Genomic DNA, 17551 nt, shown 5'->3' with positions numbered 1-17551 from the left:
CAGCGCTGTCACTCAGGTTTGATCCCTGACCTGGGAACTTCCACCTGCCACGGGTGCAGCCAAAAAAAAAAAAAGTGTGTTTGTGATTTGAAGGGTATATTTGGACCTGTGATAGCTGGAGTTATAGGCACCTCTCTAAGAGCCTCTTGCCTCCAGCCTTGCCCCTGGGACCCATCCCCGCCAGGGGCCACCCCAGTGAGCACTCACAGCTTCCCCTTGGCTCCAGCTCCTGGCTCTTGGTTACTTCAGCCTCACCCCCAATTCCCACGTTCAAATGCTGCATCCTGAGTGTGGCATTCAAGGCCACCATGACCTGTCCCCGAGCCATACTGTTGGGGTTCCTGCAGCAGGCTCCTCTCAGCCTTCCAGATTCTGAGACGGGGGTCTGGCCTCTGAAGGGTCTTCCTGGGGTCCCTGGGTCAGTTGGCATCACTGTGGACGGTCACCATCTGCTGCCCTGTCTAGTCCCCTTCTGTCCGGAAGTCCCCTAGGCAGGGGCCCAGGCCTGACTGCCACCAGCAGCCCCCCCTTTATAGGAAGCTGCCAAGCAAGCTCTCTGTTTCGTGGGAAGAGGGGAGGACACCAAGTCAGCGCCTACTGTGTGCCCTACTGCGCCAGGCCCGCTTCAGATGCGATTTTATTTCATCTTCTCTATTTGCCTGTATCTTTTGAGGCAGGTATTCTCGCCATGGAGCCGCTAGGCAAACTGAGTCTCAGGGAGGTTAAAGCATATGCTTAAGGTCACACAGCCTGTAAATGAGGATGTCAGTGTTTGAACCCAGGCTCCGGGGCCTCCAAATCCCATATGCATTTTCCTCCTCTGTCACCAACTAGTTCTCCGGTGGGATCCTAAGCCCCGGGGAGGAGGGACGGTGGCCAGGAGAGCAGCCCCAGGCTCAGTCTCATCCAGAAAGTTCCGTTATCTCTGACGCTGAGGACCCCAGCGGGGAAGCCAGAGGGGAGGGGAAAAGGGCGACCACAGACGCCACCAACCTTCCCCCGCCGCACGATGGTCCCTCACAGGACCCTGTCCGTCGGCCGTGCCCTGGCTGAACCAAGGACTTCCGCCCGCAGAGGGACAGGCGCATCAGCTACCCCCTTGGGGAGACCCCTCTCCAGCTGTGCACCCTGCCTCCTCCTTGTGGGAGGCCCGGCTAGAGCCCAAAAGGCTGACAACTCAGGGACCAGGATCCTGGGCCCCTCCAGCCCCCAGAACCTGGGGTCACGGGCTTAGCTGTCAATGCTGCCCAGTGCCCCAGGCGGTCTTTGTGGGAGTCTCCCCAGCAAAGAGCATCTCCTGGGGCGGAGGGGGTGGGAGCAAGAGGATGGGGGAGGAGAGAGCACGCTGGGGCTGAATAGCCACATGTGTGTGCCGCCACGTGGGAGTACGAGAAAACGAGGCTGAGAGCAAAGAAAGAGAAGGAGACAGACAGACAGGCAACCCACAGTCCCACCCAACGCCCAGCCTCCCCTGCAGCCACATCCACGGGCCGCCACGTGATCTGGCTGCCTTAGGGCAAGGGCTATTCCAGGCTCTCCCATCCACATCCAGGATGCACGTGGGACAAGGACAGCCAGCCTGGGGGCACTCTGAGGACTGGGCAGAAGTAAGGTGGGAGTTCCCGCCCAGCCACAAGAAAATGAACAAGCTGCTGCCTCCCTAAAGTAAGTCATTTCTTTACCTAATGGGTTAAGGGCTGTAATGGCCATGATGTGGCCCAGCCTGGCCCATGGAAGTGAGGGGCTCCCACTCGGCCCAGGCCACTCACCTTCAGGAGGCCGATCTCCTTGACACAGTCCTGCCTGGCCTTGGCATCCATCATCTCAAATATCTTGGGGGAGAAAAAAAAACAGAGAAAGAGTGGTTAAAACCTAGCACCCAGCACCCCCAGTCCGGGTTCTCCCACCTCCTCGCTGAGGGAACCCTATAAGGACAATGATTTGGGTTATTGAGTTTTTACCAGGTGCCAGGGGCGGTTTTCACTGAATCATCACTGTACCTCCCATGAGGCAGGAGATACGGTCACCAACTTACAGAGGAGGAGAGCGAGGCCCCAGAGAAGTGCAGTGACTTGCTGAGGTCATGCACTGGTAAGTGGCAGGTAGGAAACACGCTTGAAGCCTCAGTCTTCACCTCTGTAAATGGGGCCAACAGCCTGGGCTCATAGGGCGGTTGTGTGGACTGAATAGGAAGAGGGGGTACAGTACACGGCCCCTGACGCCCCAGCCCCCTTACTGTTCACTCCGTGTGGGTCCTCCCAGCACCTGCTAACACACAGGAGGTGGTCCCTGCAGCAGCCCCACCACAGAACCCATCCTGGCACTAAGAACCAACACCAGAGAAGCCCAGAACCGACCAGAGAGGGCCAGCTGGCTGCAGAGCTGCGTCTCGGCTCCCCCTTAGCTCCCTCGGGCCCTGCTGGGTCACCCACCACCTCTGAAGGATGGGATGGTGATCTCTACCTAGAAGACTGTGGTCAAGGTTCGGTGAGCTCTGGCACCACCCAGTATACAGCAGGTGCTCAGCGCATGCTCACTGCTCTTCTCCTTTATGGTTCACAGTGAGCTTCCACAGACACACTCCACCTGATCCTCCCAGAGCCCAGTGGGCGAAGTGGGTACTAATTTCCCTCACTTACAGAGGAAGGGGAGAGAGTGGGGCGGGGAGGGCGAGGGGGACAGAAGGACAGAGAAGGGACAGGGTGAGCCCAGAAGTACAGTGTTTAGACACGAGCGGGCTGCCGTGGGGTTCTGCCCCCACGGAGCGGTGAGCTCACCTGCACCTTCTTCAGAGCCACTGTCTTCCTGTCCAGCAGGCAGGTAGCCTTGTACACCTCGCTGAACTGGCCTCGGCCAATCTTCTTCTCGATCTGGAAGTCGGCCAGCGAGCAGCGAAAAGACAGGGCGTTCGGGTGCCTCTGGAGGGGCGGTACAGAGGGCACTGGTGACGAGCCAGGCAGACTGGAAGGCTGGGACCCGGGGTGGGGGGGGGCAACGCCCCCTCCAGGGTAAAGGAGGGACCCTGATCGCCAGCTCCACTCTCAGAGTGCCCCCGTGGCGCTCTCCGCACCCGCTCCACTGGGTCCCAATGACCCCATTGTGCAGATGGGGCTTCCGCCACAGCACTTGTCACCGGCCCTCAGCATCTGGTCACTCCTCCCATCTCCATCCCCGGAAGGCAGCTCCATGGGGCCAGGGTCTTTCCTGCCTGTTCACTCCTGAGTCTGGCTAGCAGAGCAGGTGCAATAAACATTTAAGGAGGTGACTCTCCCAAGTCACCCAGCGGAGGGGAGGCCCTGCGGGGTTTCACACGCCCCGTGGCCTCCACGTGCAACCGCAGCCCTAAGCCTGCACGTCATCGTAAGCAGCAGCCACGTCCCCTCCAGGGATGGCCATGCCCACCTCAGAGATGAGAAAAGGAGAGTTAAATTTGCAGTCTTACACGCTGAGCCCATTCTTTGGATCAACTGTCCCCTTTCTGGCAATGGGAAGAATCCGGAGACCTCAGGATGACCCACTAGGGACCAGCACTGACAGCCACGATGAAACTCAGCACTTGTTCGGGGATGGAGCCAACAGATGAGGCAGCGATGGCCAGGCACCGCCCCTGCACCACGCCCCCCAAAAAAAACCACACCTGCAAAGGTGCTCTCAGGAAGTGGCCAGGCACACACCCCCCCAAAACACACTTCACAGGATGGCTATGAGGATCCCTAGAGAGCACTGAGCCCTGCACACAGTAGGTGCTTAGTGGTTGCAGTGTGTGACTGATAACCATGGGTGGGGCAGGAGTGGGGAGGTGGCGGGGGGGTGCCCTGAGTGGCTACTCCCCACTTCTGTTTGGGGTCTTTCTGCACCTGCTGAGGCCCAGCTGTGGCCAAGGAGACCCTAAGGGGCACCCTCCTGCCAGGAGGGAGAGATGGAACTCAGTCTCAGAGCCTGCAATCCCGCTACCTCCTTCCCTCAGCAAGGTAACAGCTGGACCCACCCCGACTCCAACGTCTTAAGGCAGAATTGCCTCCTGTAGCAGCAGATTTGAAGATGCTCTGCCTGGGACCAGGGCGGAAGCGAGGGCTGGTGGAAGAGGGAGCCAAGGCTCTTAGCCACCACCTGCCCATCTCTATTAGGTAAAGTTCTTTATTTTTTAGTCTTTTTGCCATTTCTTGGGCCGCTCCTGTGGCATATGGAGGTTCCCAGGCTAGGGGTCTCATCGGAGCTGTAGCTGCCGGGCTACGCCAGAGCCACAGCAATGCGGGATCCGCGCCGCATCTGCAACCTACACCACAGCTCACGGCAATGCCAGATCCTTAACCCACTGAGCAAGGGCAGGGATCGAACCTGCAACCTCATGGTTCCTAATCAGATTCGTTAACCACTGAGCCATGACGGGAACTCCTAGATAAAGTTCTTTAGTAACAGCAAGGGATCTACATACATACTGAGCGTCCACCTAAGACAAGCGGGCACGCATTTACTGAGCACGTACTACAGGCCAGGCACGGAGCAGAATGCGTCCCAGGACCCTGTGAGCAGACACCACTGTCCTCTCCATTTCAGGGAACTGAGGCTTGGAGGGGAGGCTGCAGACCCCACAACGCGTAACGGCGGGGACTTGAACCTGGGACTGGGCGCTCCAGGGATCGTGCGGTCTCCCAACTTGGACACCGCCTCTGCTTTTCCTTCACGACGCCCGTGACGAAGTCAGGCCTCCACTTCCTGCGTCAGCCACCTTGGCTTCACCCTGTGCCCTCATGGGCCTCACAAAAAAGTGGAGTTCCCCCACTCCGAGCCCCCAAACCAAGACTCTGATCTGCCTGGAGCAAGTGCTCAGGACATGTTGGTCGACATGACACGATGCAATGCGCTCAAAACAGCCAGGTGTACAAGGGACTGTATGACGCAGCCACTGTCACTTCTGTGGGCGTAGCTGCGATCACATATCCTCAGGAAAGGGCAACTTTCTTGGCACTTGGAGGAATTACACATGCTCATGAAAATAATGATGAGCTGTCCTAATCGGGCACCTACTATGCGTTTGTTGCTATACTAGCTACTTAAGTTCTGTGATTTAAATCTCCTAACAGCCTGAAAAACAGGCGACATGGGGCAGGGTCCCTCCACCCCACCTGTTTCTTCTGGGGGACCAAGGCTCTGCCAACACGGGGCTGCAAGGGAGACCCCAGCGTGCTGCATGCACCCCAAGGATGTTCCCCAGAGGCCACAGGGGCCGGGCTCCACAGCTGCCCTCCCCAGAAGCTCCCAGAGGATGCGGGCAACTTCCCAGCCGGGCATCGCTGAGACCCCACTGCACATCTGCATATGCAATGACCCAGATTTGCATTTCCTGTCACAACCCATTCGACCTAATTAGAGGAAAGCTCCTGGAGGGGGCAGGTTATGGGAGCAGCAGCGCAGTGGTGAGGGGCACAGCCTGGGCAGGCTCAGGGATGCCACTGCCCTCCCAGGGGTTACGACCCGGCCCTGGCCCTAGGGGGCTTCTGCTCAGGTGGGGGTCACCGCGGGACTCAGGGCTCCTGGGTGCAGCTGCCTGAGCCAGCAGAGTCCTGACCCCATTTTAACTCAGGGGCTTGGACTAGAAAAGGAGAAGCAGACTGAGTTCTTGCCCTAAAAGGCCAGGCCTCTCTCTGCTGCCCCCTTTGAGGCCGTCCTCCCCGCCACCCCCACACACCCAGGTGAGCCCTGGAAAGTTCCACTCCTGCTCCTGCAGCAGAGTGGAGCATGGTCCCTGGAGGCCGGGGTTCAAATCCCAGCTCTGCTACTTCCCAGCAAGCCCTCTGGCTTCGCTTCCTTATTGGTCCAACTGAGAGAAAGAGCGCCCCCTCTGGTGGGCCACTGTTAGGGGTTAAATAAGCTAATAGGCAAATGTACTTAGAGGAGGGGCTGGCACTGAGGAAATGCCCGCATGTGTTGTTACTGTCCCTGGTTTGGCACGGGGGAGGTCTGGAGGACACCAGCACCTACCTTCCAGGACCTGGGGAGGGACGGAGGCAGGGTGTGCCCAGCGCCCAGGGTCTGTGCTACGTGTATTTCTAGCCCTGTGCTCCTTAACTATAAAAACTATAATGAATGTTAAAATATAAGATCAATGACATATCATTTCCGTAACATCCAAGATGCTGGATGTTTCAAATATAATCTTGCTTAGGTCTTCACAGTCCCATTTCACAGATGAGGAAACTGAGGCTCGGGGAGGTCATCTTCCCAGCACCCTCTGGCTACCATAAAGGGGTGAAGTCCTCTTTTGCCTCCCTTTCTAGGCTGTGCTGTGGGCACCAGAGGCCATTTCTTTTTTCTTTTTTTTTTTTTGGTCTTTTTGCTATTTCTTTGGGCCGCTCCCGCGGCATATGGAGGTTCCCAGGCTAGGGGTCTAATTGGAGCTGTAGCCATTGGCCTACGCCAGAGCCACAGCAACACGGGATCCGAGCCGCGCCTGCAACCTACACCATAGCTCATGGCAACGCCGGATCGTTAACCCACTGAGCAAGGGCAGGGACCGAACCCGCAACCTCATGGTTCCTAGTCGGATTCGTTAACCACTGCGCCACGACGGGAACTCCTGGAGGCCATTTCTGACCACTCATCCCCCTTCCCCAGGACGGAAGGGGAAGAGATGGGATAGAAGGGCGAGGAGGAGGTGGCGGTGGGCCCTGGTGGGTGGAGGTGGGGGACTCAGGGTCTCAGAGAGGAGGCGCCTCTGGGAGCAACTCCCTGGGCAGCAGAAGGAATCTGGCGGGATCAGTAGTCAAGGACACAGCCAAGGTCATGGGGCACCTCTAGCTCCAATCACACCCTCCCAAGAAATGGGAGGACAAGATCAGACATAGGGCAGGGAGAGGGGGTGTCTTGGACCACCCTGGCACACCCCTACCCCAGAAAGCCAGGAGAAACCCAGCTCTCTTCCCCAAGTCAGATCAAATTAGGCCACAAATGCCCCCACCCTGCACTAATTTGTGTTTAAAATGTTTGAACCACAATAAACCTCGGCCATCGACAAATCCTTTCTTTCTTTTTTTTTTTTTAAACAGGAGCATAAAACTACATGTTAAAAGAATAAAAATGCATTCGCCCAATTAATTTTCTGAAATCTCATTAAAAAATTTAGCCTGACTAAGTCAGACTTCTGACCTGAATTTTAATCATCTTTACACTGGATGGGTCTTTTTTTCCCTGATATTTGCAATGCATCATTAATTTTAAGGCAACCGTTTCTATGATTTTAAAAAGCACACTTCATCAGAATGACATTTCCTGTAAACGAATTTCACCTTTAAAGACATCTGACATTGCGTGCGGGGAACTTGTAATGGCTTTGGTGTATGTGTACACAGCGATGTGTTTTAAATCTGCACGGTGCACAAGAAGGATGTGATTTACAAAAAGTCCATATTGTCGGACTCTCTACGAGGCCGGCCCCCGTCAGCTCTTCGGGATCTGGCTACTTTCCTATGAAGCTGGTCTTCCTTCTTGCAGCCCTAGTGGCACGAAGGGGCTGGGGGATCTGGAGCCACTCCTGCCTCTGCCCCTCAACAGTAAAACGGACAAGTGACTGCTCCTCTCGGCTTCCTCCCTGCAAAAGGGTGTTCTCAATAAGACCTCCTTCTCTGCACTGGGAGGAGGACAAAATGACCTAAGCGCCAGGCATCGTAATGCAGGTACAGCCCCCACCCTTGACTGTCTCCACCTGGACGGTCTGTCTACACTCAGCTCTGTGCCAGCAGCTCATGGGAATGGTGAGCAAGAGGCCTGAACATGGAAGACGCCCCGATGATGAAACCTCAGGTCATCTCAATTATGGGGGCTCTTCTGGGACGAGCCTCGCTAAACCCAGCTCAAGGAAAGCCGAGTTTAAACATATGGATGAGAGAATCTGGAACCAGCTCCAACATCTCACAAGCAAAGACTTGAAGGGAAACAAACCACAAAGCGCAGCGGCCCCCACCATCAGAGGGCTGCCCATGTCCTCGACCTCCCTCTCCCTCGTCCCTTCAGTGATCAAGGATGAGAAGCTGGTTTCCCCCCCTGGAAGTCTCTGGAATCATCCCTCTCCAGGTCTGGCCCGTTGAAGGCCAAAGTACCCTCTTACCTATTTTCACCTTACTTGTGCCTGGAGCCCCCGCCACCAGGGATGTAAAACCCCAACTCTCCTGCCAACTTAAACCTATGATGGGCTCCCCATTTGCTACAGATTCAATTCCAGATGACAATGGAGATTCCAGGCCTCTCACAAACGCCAGCTGTGCTACCTTATCTAAGCCCCACTATTCAAACACGGATCTCACCCAACTGGTCTTGCACCTGCAGGTCTGGCTCTTTCCTCTTCCTGGGATAGCCTCCTCTCCCTGTTTTGCCCCAAACTCCTGATCATCATCGGACCACCTGCCATCTCCTTTCTAGAGTGTTCCTGGTTGATCCTGAGGCCCAAGCCAGAACCAACCACCCTCGTTCTCTGGCTCCCTCTGCGTTTGTCCATCCCTCCCTGGGTGTTTCCACGTTTGCACTGTCTTGACTTATGTGGAGGGCTCCCTGGCAGCCCCAAGGCAGAAATGAGACAAGTGCCTGGTAAATTTACAGCACTTAGCAAACACTTCTTGCATTTTAATGGCCGTTCATACTTGGTCATTAAATCTCCTCTAACTGCCATCCCTGCTTTGGGAAGAGTTTCATAAGGATTTTGGTCGGTGCCATGAAGACCTGATGCCAACCATCTCCACCTCCTGCAAAGTTATGTGCATTCCTCTCGCTCTGAATAGCGCCGAATATAACTGCACTTGGCACGTCCCGAGCAGGTTTGCAAAGACTTTCCAGATGGAAGACACATTAGCTGGGGCTTTCTCAGACAAGAACACCTTTCTCTTCTTGGAAAGTCATGTGGTTCTTGGTGGGTCAGCTGAGCCTTGTGTCTCATTCCTGATGACACTGTTCTGAGGCAAATCATACAATCATAAACCATCGGGGCTTTTTAAACTCTTTTTCTCAACTTCATTCAATCATTCATTCATTTGAAACCTCAATAAAAAGCAAGCATGGAGTTCCCGTCGTGGCGCAGTGGTTAACGAATCCGACTAGGAACCATGAGGTTGCGGGTTCGGTCCCTGCCCTTGCTCAGTGGGTTAAGGATCCGGCATTGCCATGAGCTGTGGTGTAGGTTGCAGACGCGGCTCGGATCCCGCGTTGCTGTGGCTCTGGCGTAGGCCGGTGGCTACAGCTCCGATTCAACCCCTAGCCTGGGAACCTCCATATGCCGAGGGAGCGGCCCAAGAAACAGCAACAACAACAACAACAACAACAACAAAAGACAAAAGACAAAAAAAAAAAAAAAAGCAAGGATGTTCAGCTTTCCGAAGTATATACCAATTCACATACGATTCTGCCAAGTTCAGCACACATATGCTGACAGCACCCAGAGCTAGAAAGCTCCTTGAAATGAACAAACCACTAGCCTTGGACACAGAAGGTTAACGAAAGCCAGAGTCTGAATGTTCACGCAACTGTTTCTTCTATACTGGGGCTACCTCCAGCCCAGTGCTCTTCAGCTGTGAAAACCAAAATGATTTTTAAAATCTAAGAATAAGGAGTTTCCGTCGTGGCTCAGTGGAAACAAATCTGACTAGTATTCATGAGGATACAGGTTCAGTCCCTGGCCTCGATCCGTACGTTGATGATCCAGCATTGCCATGAGCTGTGGTTGTAGGTCACAGATGCGACTTGGATCTGGTATTGCTGTGGCTGTGGCACAGAACAGCAACTACAGCTCCAAATGGATCCCCTAGCCTGGGAACCTCCATATGCTATGGATGTAGCCCTAAAAGAAAAAAGAAAAAAAAAAAAAGATCAATGATATATCATTTCCTGAACACCCACAATGCTGGGTACTATGTTGGGTATTTAAAATATACCATCTCATTTGCTTCATGGCCCCCATTTTACAGATGAGGAAACTGAGGTCCAATGAGGTCCTTTACCCAATGTCACCCAGCTGGTGAAGGACGGAGTTGGGACCCAAACCCAGGCTGGTCCAGAGCACAGCATTCTTGCCTTCGTGCAGCCTGGCCCTTTCCTCTAAGGATGATTTCAGAGAAACAGCAGTGCCTCCTGCCATAAAGGAAAATGCCTCTGCTGTCAATTTGAGGTGTTTCCATGTCCTGAAACAGGCAGGATTCGAGCTGTGATATCTTCCCAGACAGTGTTTAAATACCCGTGCTGCATGAGACGAGGAGAGAGAAAGTGCCAGGCTGTTTTCATTCTGGCCCTGACCTGCAGCAGCCCCAGTGTCAATGCGGCTGTGCCCTGGTTCTGCGGACCCGGCCAGATGCTGGCGGACCGGGGGCATCTTCCCTGCCAGCCGCTAGCCAATGCCGAGCAATTGTGTCTAATTACACTTAACTATGTCATTCCCTGCTCCCACGTGCGCGAGGAGACACCCGGATGCTGCCGCCGCCGCCACCCACCACCACCACCTCCTTGCCGGGTTCGTGAAATAATTACGGGGCACTCTACTCTGCCAAATGAGGCTGTAATTAACCCTAATTGCTCAAAATGCAACTGGCTAATTCAGGGAGATTAATCAAGGGGGACTCAATTGTTAGTGAATGACTTAATATGACAAATTGCTACATTACCCAAGGAGGCCCCGCTGCCCCCCAGCCATCAGGGAGAGGTCCTGGTGGACGCTGGACCAGCAGGGTCCATGGGCTTCCCGCCTTCCCGGCTCTGCCTCCCCAAATTCCACCCAGGAAACGGGCCCCCGCATCCCAGCCAGTAGCTGGAATAGGGAGTATGAATAGCACAGATCCCTTTGGACACAACACACACTGTCCCAGTTCATATGTCGCCTCTGTGTGAATCCACAGAGATGCCCCCTTCCCTGGGGCTTCAGCCCCAGGGAGCATGGCTTGCTGAGGCTCAGGTACAGAAGGAGGACTTCTGCCTCACCTGCCTCCTTGGCCAGGTACCTTTGGGCAGTGCATGACCTGTGCAACTGTACATGACAACCCTGCCCAAGCAGGTCAAACACCATTCCACCTGAAGTCCTCTGACAGGACTAGGCAGTTAGAAGCCTGACGACCCTTCCATGGCCCAGGAAGGTGGCGCTCTCTGAGTCTCTTCCTGATTTAGGTTTCACGGGCCTGGAAAAAAAGCCAACCCTTGACAATTATTTTTCATCCTTCCAGGCTGCCCACAGGCCCTACAGCAGCTGGCCCTGGCCTCTCTGCCCAGCTCAGCTCGCTCTCTCCTCCAGGCCTCTGCACGCCACTTCCTCCAAGAGGCCTCTCTGGTCCCCTGGTTCGGATCACATGCTTTATGGGACTTCCACTGTGCCCCCACCTTCTTCTGCTTTCTTTCTTGTCTTTCTCTCCCGCTGAGGCTGCTGTTCCCACCCGTGTCCTGGGCAGAGGCACCACCCAGCTCTGCAGGTCATGAACTGGGCAGGCGAAGCCCCGCCCCAGAGGATTCTGTCCAGGACCTGGTGCCCCAGTGGGATGTGATCACGGCCATGACCTGTGCACACGTGGGGAGCAGCACCGAGCAGGGGGTGGGGCGGTGGGGGGAGAAGGCTCCCCAGAAGCAGTGGCATTTGGACTAGGGTCTGGAGGAGTAGGTGAGGGGACCCCAGGCCCAGGAACAGCAGGTGCAATGGCGTGGAGTGCACGAGCAGCTCAGAACCCCAGAAGCTGTCTTCTGAGACGCTGCGAAAGGCTGCCTGGCTCTCCAGAGAGGGTGGGGCAGGTATAAGGAAACCAGCATTCCCAAAGCTCTGCTGGTTCTAGACGAAGAGGCTACAGAGACCAGAGCACAGCTAAGACCAGAAAGGAGGCAGACGGGCTCAGAGTGAGGAAGCCCTTTCTGATCCCATTCCCCTGCACCCCTCACTCTTCTCGGGGACCCCACAACTCCTTCTAGGTTTGTCCTTCTAACCAGCGCTCATCTCTCCGAGTTAAAGCTGTTCCATGCACAGGGAAACCCCAGGAGCGGGAGTGGGGCCTGGCATCCCAGCCCAGAGTCTGGCACAGAGAAGGCAGCTCTGAGGGCTGCTGCCTGAAATGAAGGGCTGATGTGCAGGGGTGAGCTCTCTCCAGCGCTGGGGTATTCAAGAAGAGGCTGCCTGGGGGCTGCCGAGGGGCTTCCGCCAGTGGCTGGGACGCAGCAGCCTCACGGATCTGCGTTTTGCAGAGACTCTCCAAGGCACTGCAGACAAAGGAAGAGGGCTTACCTGGGGGTCAGGAGGGTGTGCGGGCCCTGGGGTGTGGCAGAGGTTGTTCGGGCTCCCTCCGTGGGGCATGTGACTGGGCTGTCCTGCCATCCTGCATGCCAGCCTCACAAGGGCACAGGCTGCAACAGAAAATGAGGGTTTTCTTACACACAGGCCTATTCACTCTCTCTCCTCCATGGTCCCGGGAGGAGTGAAAGATGTACTTTCACTCGCCGCATCTCACGGATGCGCAGGCTGAGGTGCAGAACTGTTAAGCAACCTGTCCACAGTTACCTCGCTCGGAAGTGGCAGGCCTAGGACTTGACACCCCACAGGACACACCATCCCTCCGTTACGCTGTCCCAACTACGTTGCCAGGACTGTCCCCATCAGATAGCAGGGGAAACAGGCTCTGTGCAGGGAAAAGTCTAAACGCAGACCCCAGCCAGCAGGAGAAGCACCAGATGCAAACCCACACATGCCAGACTGCAAAGCCTGTTCCTTCTGCATCATTGTCCCCCATTCCTGACCCCCATTCTCTGCCCCCCCCAAACACATAAACCCAGGTTGGCAGCCTAGGTGGCCAGGAGAAAGAGAGAGAGACCTTGAGTCAGACTGCAAGCAGCAGCTGCAGCAAGGACTCCACATCCCTGTTCTTGCTGGGCCTTGGCGCACCTGACATTGGGAAGTCCAAGGTCAGGGGTCCCACTCATAGTCTTTCATAAACCTCTGGGCAGAGGCAGAGCCCTTGGCACAGGGGAGCAGCCCCCTCAGCCTCCAGGGCTTGGGCTGCCACAGCAGAGACCCCCAGGAGAGTCAAGGATACCAGTCATCAGTTGCCATAGTAACCACAATAGCTGTCCCTGTTAAGCGCCCATCCTGGGCCCAGGACTGAGCTAGAGGCCATCTCAGCATCCCTCCCAGTATCGCTTCCATGGTTGGTGTCATAGGCAGCGTCAGCCGGCCTCTCCAGCAACAAGCACCCGCCCAGAAAGGACGCAGGCTCAGGCTCACAGAAGCAGCTGGAAGGCCAGTGATCCCCCAGAATGCAAGAGGAAAGCCCTCCACTCACCCACCAGCATGTCGGCAGCCCCGAAACCTCAGTGTCCAGGCCAGGCCTGGGCTCCCCCAGGATGCCAGGAAGACACAGGGTGCAGAGCCCCTGAATCAGGCTGCTGTTCCTTCCACCAGACCCTGCCCTGGCTGTCCTGTGGGTACTTCTACTTGATCCAAACAATCCTGAAGGGCTAGCCAGGCTATAGGAGCAGCTTCGTCTATACCCGCTGCAGGGCTAGAGCCCCTAAGAATCAATGACCTGGTGGGTGAATATGAAACCCAGTTCCTGCCTCCGGTGGGGATGCTCTGTGGTATAACTCCCTCCAGAGAAGGACGTGGGGTCTGGGACACGATCTGAGATGGCACCCCTGCTTGTCTGCCTCCCCTATGCCTTCGTGGCTTCCCCGGCATGGCCTCCCCTCAAGGCCTGCATCTGAGAACCTCTCTCTAGATGGACTCTGCCTCTCGCCGCCTTTCACCTAGTCGTCCGCGCCCCAGCCACCCCCACCTGCCAAAGCCCAAGGTGATGGGCCCTGCAACGTGGCCTCCAAAATGGACATGCGCCCCACACAAACGGGGAGTTCTGGGCAGCGGGACAGGAACCCGAGCATAGCGGGTCAGTGCCCTGGAGACCTGGCGCGGATCCCTCTCCTTTCCTCCCCACTGGAGTTGTTTCTGGTACCTGATGGGGCATCATCCTGGGCTCAGGGATGACCACGACACCTGTCAAAGGGTGTCCACCGAGCCCTGAATCGCCTGCTGAGCTAGCCCCTCAGCCTCCCCACCTCTGCCCTCGAAGGCACCCTGAGCCTTCCTAGAATCCACATACTGGTGTCCAGCAGCCGACCTTCGTGTCCTCATGGTGGGCCCAGCTCCTCTCTCAGGCCCCTTTCCTCAGCATTTCGGGGTAAAACTGCTCTCCAGCGGAGTTCCCGTCATGGCGCAGTAGTTAACGAATCCGACTGGGAACCATGAGGTTGCGGGTTCGATTCCTGCCCTTGTTCAGTGGGTTAAGGATCCGGCGTTGCCGTGAGCTGTGGTGTAGGTTGCAGACGTGGCTCGGATCCCGCGTTGCTGTGGCTCTGGCGTAGGCTGGCAGCTACAGCTCCGATTGGACCCCTAGCCTGGGAACCTCCATATGCCGCGGGAGTGGCCCCAAAAATGGCAAAAAGACCAAAAAACAAACAAACAAACAAAAAAAAAACCCTGCTCTCCAGCACACTCAGTGGATGGCAGGATAGAGCAGTGGCACAGTCTGCACATGGCACCCACCTTGGCCGGGCAGGAGGCCCTGGGTGGCTGGGAGCATCCTGCCAAGCAGAGCTTGGGCCAGGGGCTCTCCTCCCTGTGAACCTGCCAGTCCTGGGTCCCCCCGCGGCATTTCATGGGCCTCCTTCCTTCCGATGTGTACTTACCAAGAGGTAGCTCTCCTGCTGTCCCTCTCTGCTCTTATCTCGATGGGGTGTCACGTGGAGGGCATTACAGGGTGTGCCTGTACCTCTGAGGCCTCTCCCCACCCCCACGCTCCTGCCTGTGCCCCAGGGCAGGCCCCGGTGCCAGCCACCCTTTCCACCGAGCCCTCCTCCTCCATGTGGGCCACTGAGGCCGGTCCTGAAATGCAGATGAGACCATAGCCCCGCTTGGCATCTTCCCGCCTCCTGTGCCTGAGCTCCAGCGCCGCTGCTGCCCCCCTCGACACAGTGAGGACCTGGGGACGGAAAGCCCCAGGATAAACAGAAAAATGTGAGCAGCTTCCCGAGGCAGCAGCTGTGACTTAGGGGGGAAAAGTGTGTGACAATAAACCGGATACAGAGGGAACAAAATGTAAAATGCGCATGCATTTCAAGATAAAACCGGAGACTCCCGCAGGCTCGGCAGCTGCTTCGGGCTACACCCCCAGACCCCTCGGGGTGACACGTTCGCCATCCTCTGCCCTTAGGGGGACCTCGGGGGGAAGGTTGGAGGAGAAGTGTCTTCAGCGACAAGACAACGTTCTGTCTTCATCTCAGAAGGCACCAGGCTCGGCCCACAGGCCAGGCCCCTGCGGGACTCGCTCACCAGCCCACCTGCTGCTCACAGACCACGTGGACTGGAACCCACGGCGCCTCCATCTCTGGCTCCCACGTCCTGCCTCCCTCAGCCTCCTGGGGCCAGAGGGCCTGGGTTTGTATCTCGACCCTGTCCCTCCCCCGCTGGGACCTTGGGCAGGTCGTACGGGACAGACACCCAGTAGGTATCTGCCTTTATAATGTCGTTTCCCAGGTCCCCACCCGAGGTGGGATCCAAAAGCTGTGCCCAGAGGCAGCTGCCTGCGGGCTCTCAGGAGCTTACCCTGTTCCTCACACAGGCCCAGGAGCAAAGCAAGAGGGTCCTGGGCTCATCAGAATAATAGTAAATAAGCCAACAACTGTGGGCCCGTATGATACTGGGTCCTACTTACACGCTTCACCTGTCAGCCCAGCTCATTTTAATCCCACCTCCGTGAGACAGGTTTTATCATTATTTTTGTCTTTCCAAGGCCGCACCCGTGGCATATGGAGGTTTCCAGGCTAGGGGTCTAATTAGAGCTGTAGCCACCAGCCTATGCCAGAGCCACAGCCATGCCAGATCTGAGCTGTGTCTGCACCCTACACCACAGCTCACGGCATCACCGGATCCTTAACCCACTGAACGAGGCCAGGGATCGAACCCGCAACCTCATGGTTCCTAGTCGGATTCGTTTCCACTGCACCACGACGGGAACTCCCAGCTTCTATTATTGTTCCACATTACAGACGAGGAAACTGAGGCATGGGGAGGTTGAGACTTGGATCAAATGGATCACAGGTAGTGGAACCAGGACTCAAACCCCTGCCCCTCCCCACAGGCTCTAACCAGCAACACCTCATCTTCCTTTCCGGAGGCTCCCCACAGACAAGCCCCCTCCACTCAAGAATGGGGCATGGAGTTTCCTGGTGGTCTAGTGGTTAGGATTCAGGGCTTTCACTGCTGCGGCCCAGGGTTCAATCCCTGGTTGGGGAACTGAGATCCCACATCAAGCCGCCGCATGCAGCAGCCAAAAAAAAGGAGGAGGTGGCGGTGCTGAGTGGGCGGCAGGGGTAATCCCAGAGCCGGGGGGTCACAAGGGGCCACTCCCCACACAGGGCCTCACGGATGGGATCCCCAGAGTCCTCTTCCTGTACTGCTGTCCACACCTCTTGTCTGCCGATGCCCTGGGGCTTTGGTAAATTACTGCTCCTGAGAGCGGTTCTGCCTGGAATCTAACAAAACCTGCTACACCTTGTGCCTGCGAGGCGGAAGGGCCTTTGTTCCAGGAAAGGACTGCAAGTCACAACCCCCCCGCAGGTGCCAGACAGGGCCACCACTAAGAGGGGGAAGGAGGGGACAGTGAAGGCTCTCTGAGCCTGCCAGTGGCCAGATCTCTTTCAGTTATCCTGGGCGTTGGGTAGACCCATTTTATGGATGGGGAGTCAGGTTCAGAGAGGGATGATGAGTCATGGTCAAGGTCATGTTGAGAGCAAGCCACAGAGGGGAGAGGTGAACCAGCTCTGCCTCCAAAGCCCCTCCCAGGTCCAAGACAGCCACTGCCTTGAGAGGCTCTCCGGGGTGTTGGATTTCAGAGGATTTGCATCCTGTCTGTCTATATCCCACACAGAAACCCAGCCCCTTTACCCTGAAAAGTCCTGCCAGAAGCTCCTTCTTAGGGGGCTCAGATGCAGAAAGACCAAAGCAGAGGGCTGTAGAGGACGAGACGCTGAAAGCAAAGACCCTGCAAGCACTGGGCACCTCCGGGTAACACAGGGAGCTGCGTGTCCCTCTTGGCTCCTGCCAAGCTGCAGAACAATGGGGTCCAGGCTGCCAAGCCCAAGTCAGGGGCCAAAAATCTGTGGAATGTCAGACCCAGAGCCTCAGGCCATGCTCGGCACCACCTCAAAGAGAGCCTTTCTTCTGCAGGGAGCAAGGGTCTGCGTTTCCCTGGCGCTGGTGATGCAGAGGGTGGCTTCCCAGCCCGGGTTCCACACCTGGGCCTGCCTACCAGGTACCCAGAGACTGGAACAGGTTGGGCCCCCAGGGGGAAGGCCTAGGGCCTGGTGGGAGCCTGACTGCCTGGGTTCAAATCCTAGCCCGGCTTCCTTTGAACCACACAGTGCCTCAGTTTCCTCATCTGGAAAATGGGGCTAAGAGTAAGTGTTACCTTTCAGGGTCACTGAGAAGAGTAAATGCGTGAGCAGATGTAAACTTAGAGCCTGGCACATGTGAAAGGCTCTCGGAGGCTTTAGATGC

General features: G+C 56.4%; 1 protein-coding gene across 2 annotated transcripts in view; it reads right to left on the bottom strand.

Moving 5' to 3' along the window:
* The window catches only part of NEK6 (NIMA related kinase 6), a 92804-nt gene that overhangs the window by 33670 nt on the left and 41583 nt on the right, over positions 1-17551 (bottom strand). For both annotated transcript variants that reach the window (XM_047768368.1, XM_047768369.1), the window contains exons 2-4: positions 12233-12351; positions 2778-2918; positions 1770-1832 (exon numbers count right to left, since the gene is read on the bottom strand). In XM_047768368.1, coding sequence (XP_047624324.1) covers positions 1770-1832; positions 2778-2918; positions 12233-12322 — 294 coding nt within the window. In that variant the 5' untranslated portion in view covers positions 12323-12351. The remainder of the gene's footprint in view (positions 1-1769; positions 1833-2777; positions 2919-12232; positions 12352-17551) is intronic.

This window comes from Phacochoerus africanus, chromosome 2 (assembly GCF_016906955.1).
Source record: "Phacochoerus africanus isolate WHEZ1 chromosome 2, ROS_Pafr_v1, whole genome shotgun sequence".
Classification (NCBI taxonomy): Eukaryota; Metazoa; Chordata; class Mammalia; order Artiodactyla; family Suidae; genus Phacochoerus; species Phacochoerus africanus.
This window is presented reverse-complemented; position numbering and strand designations above follow the sequence as displayed.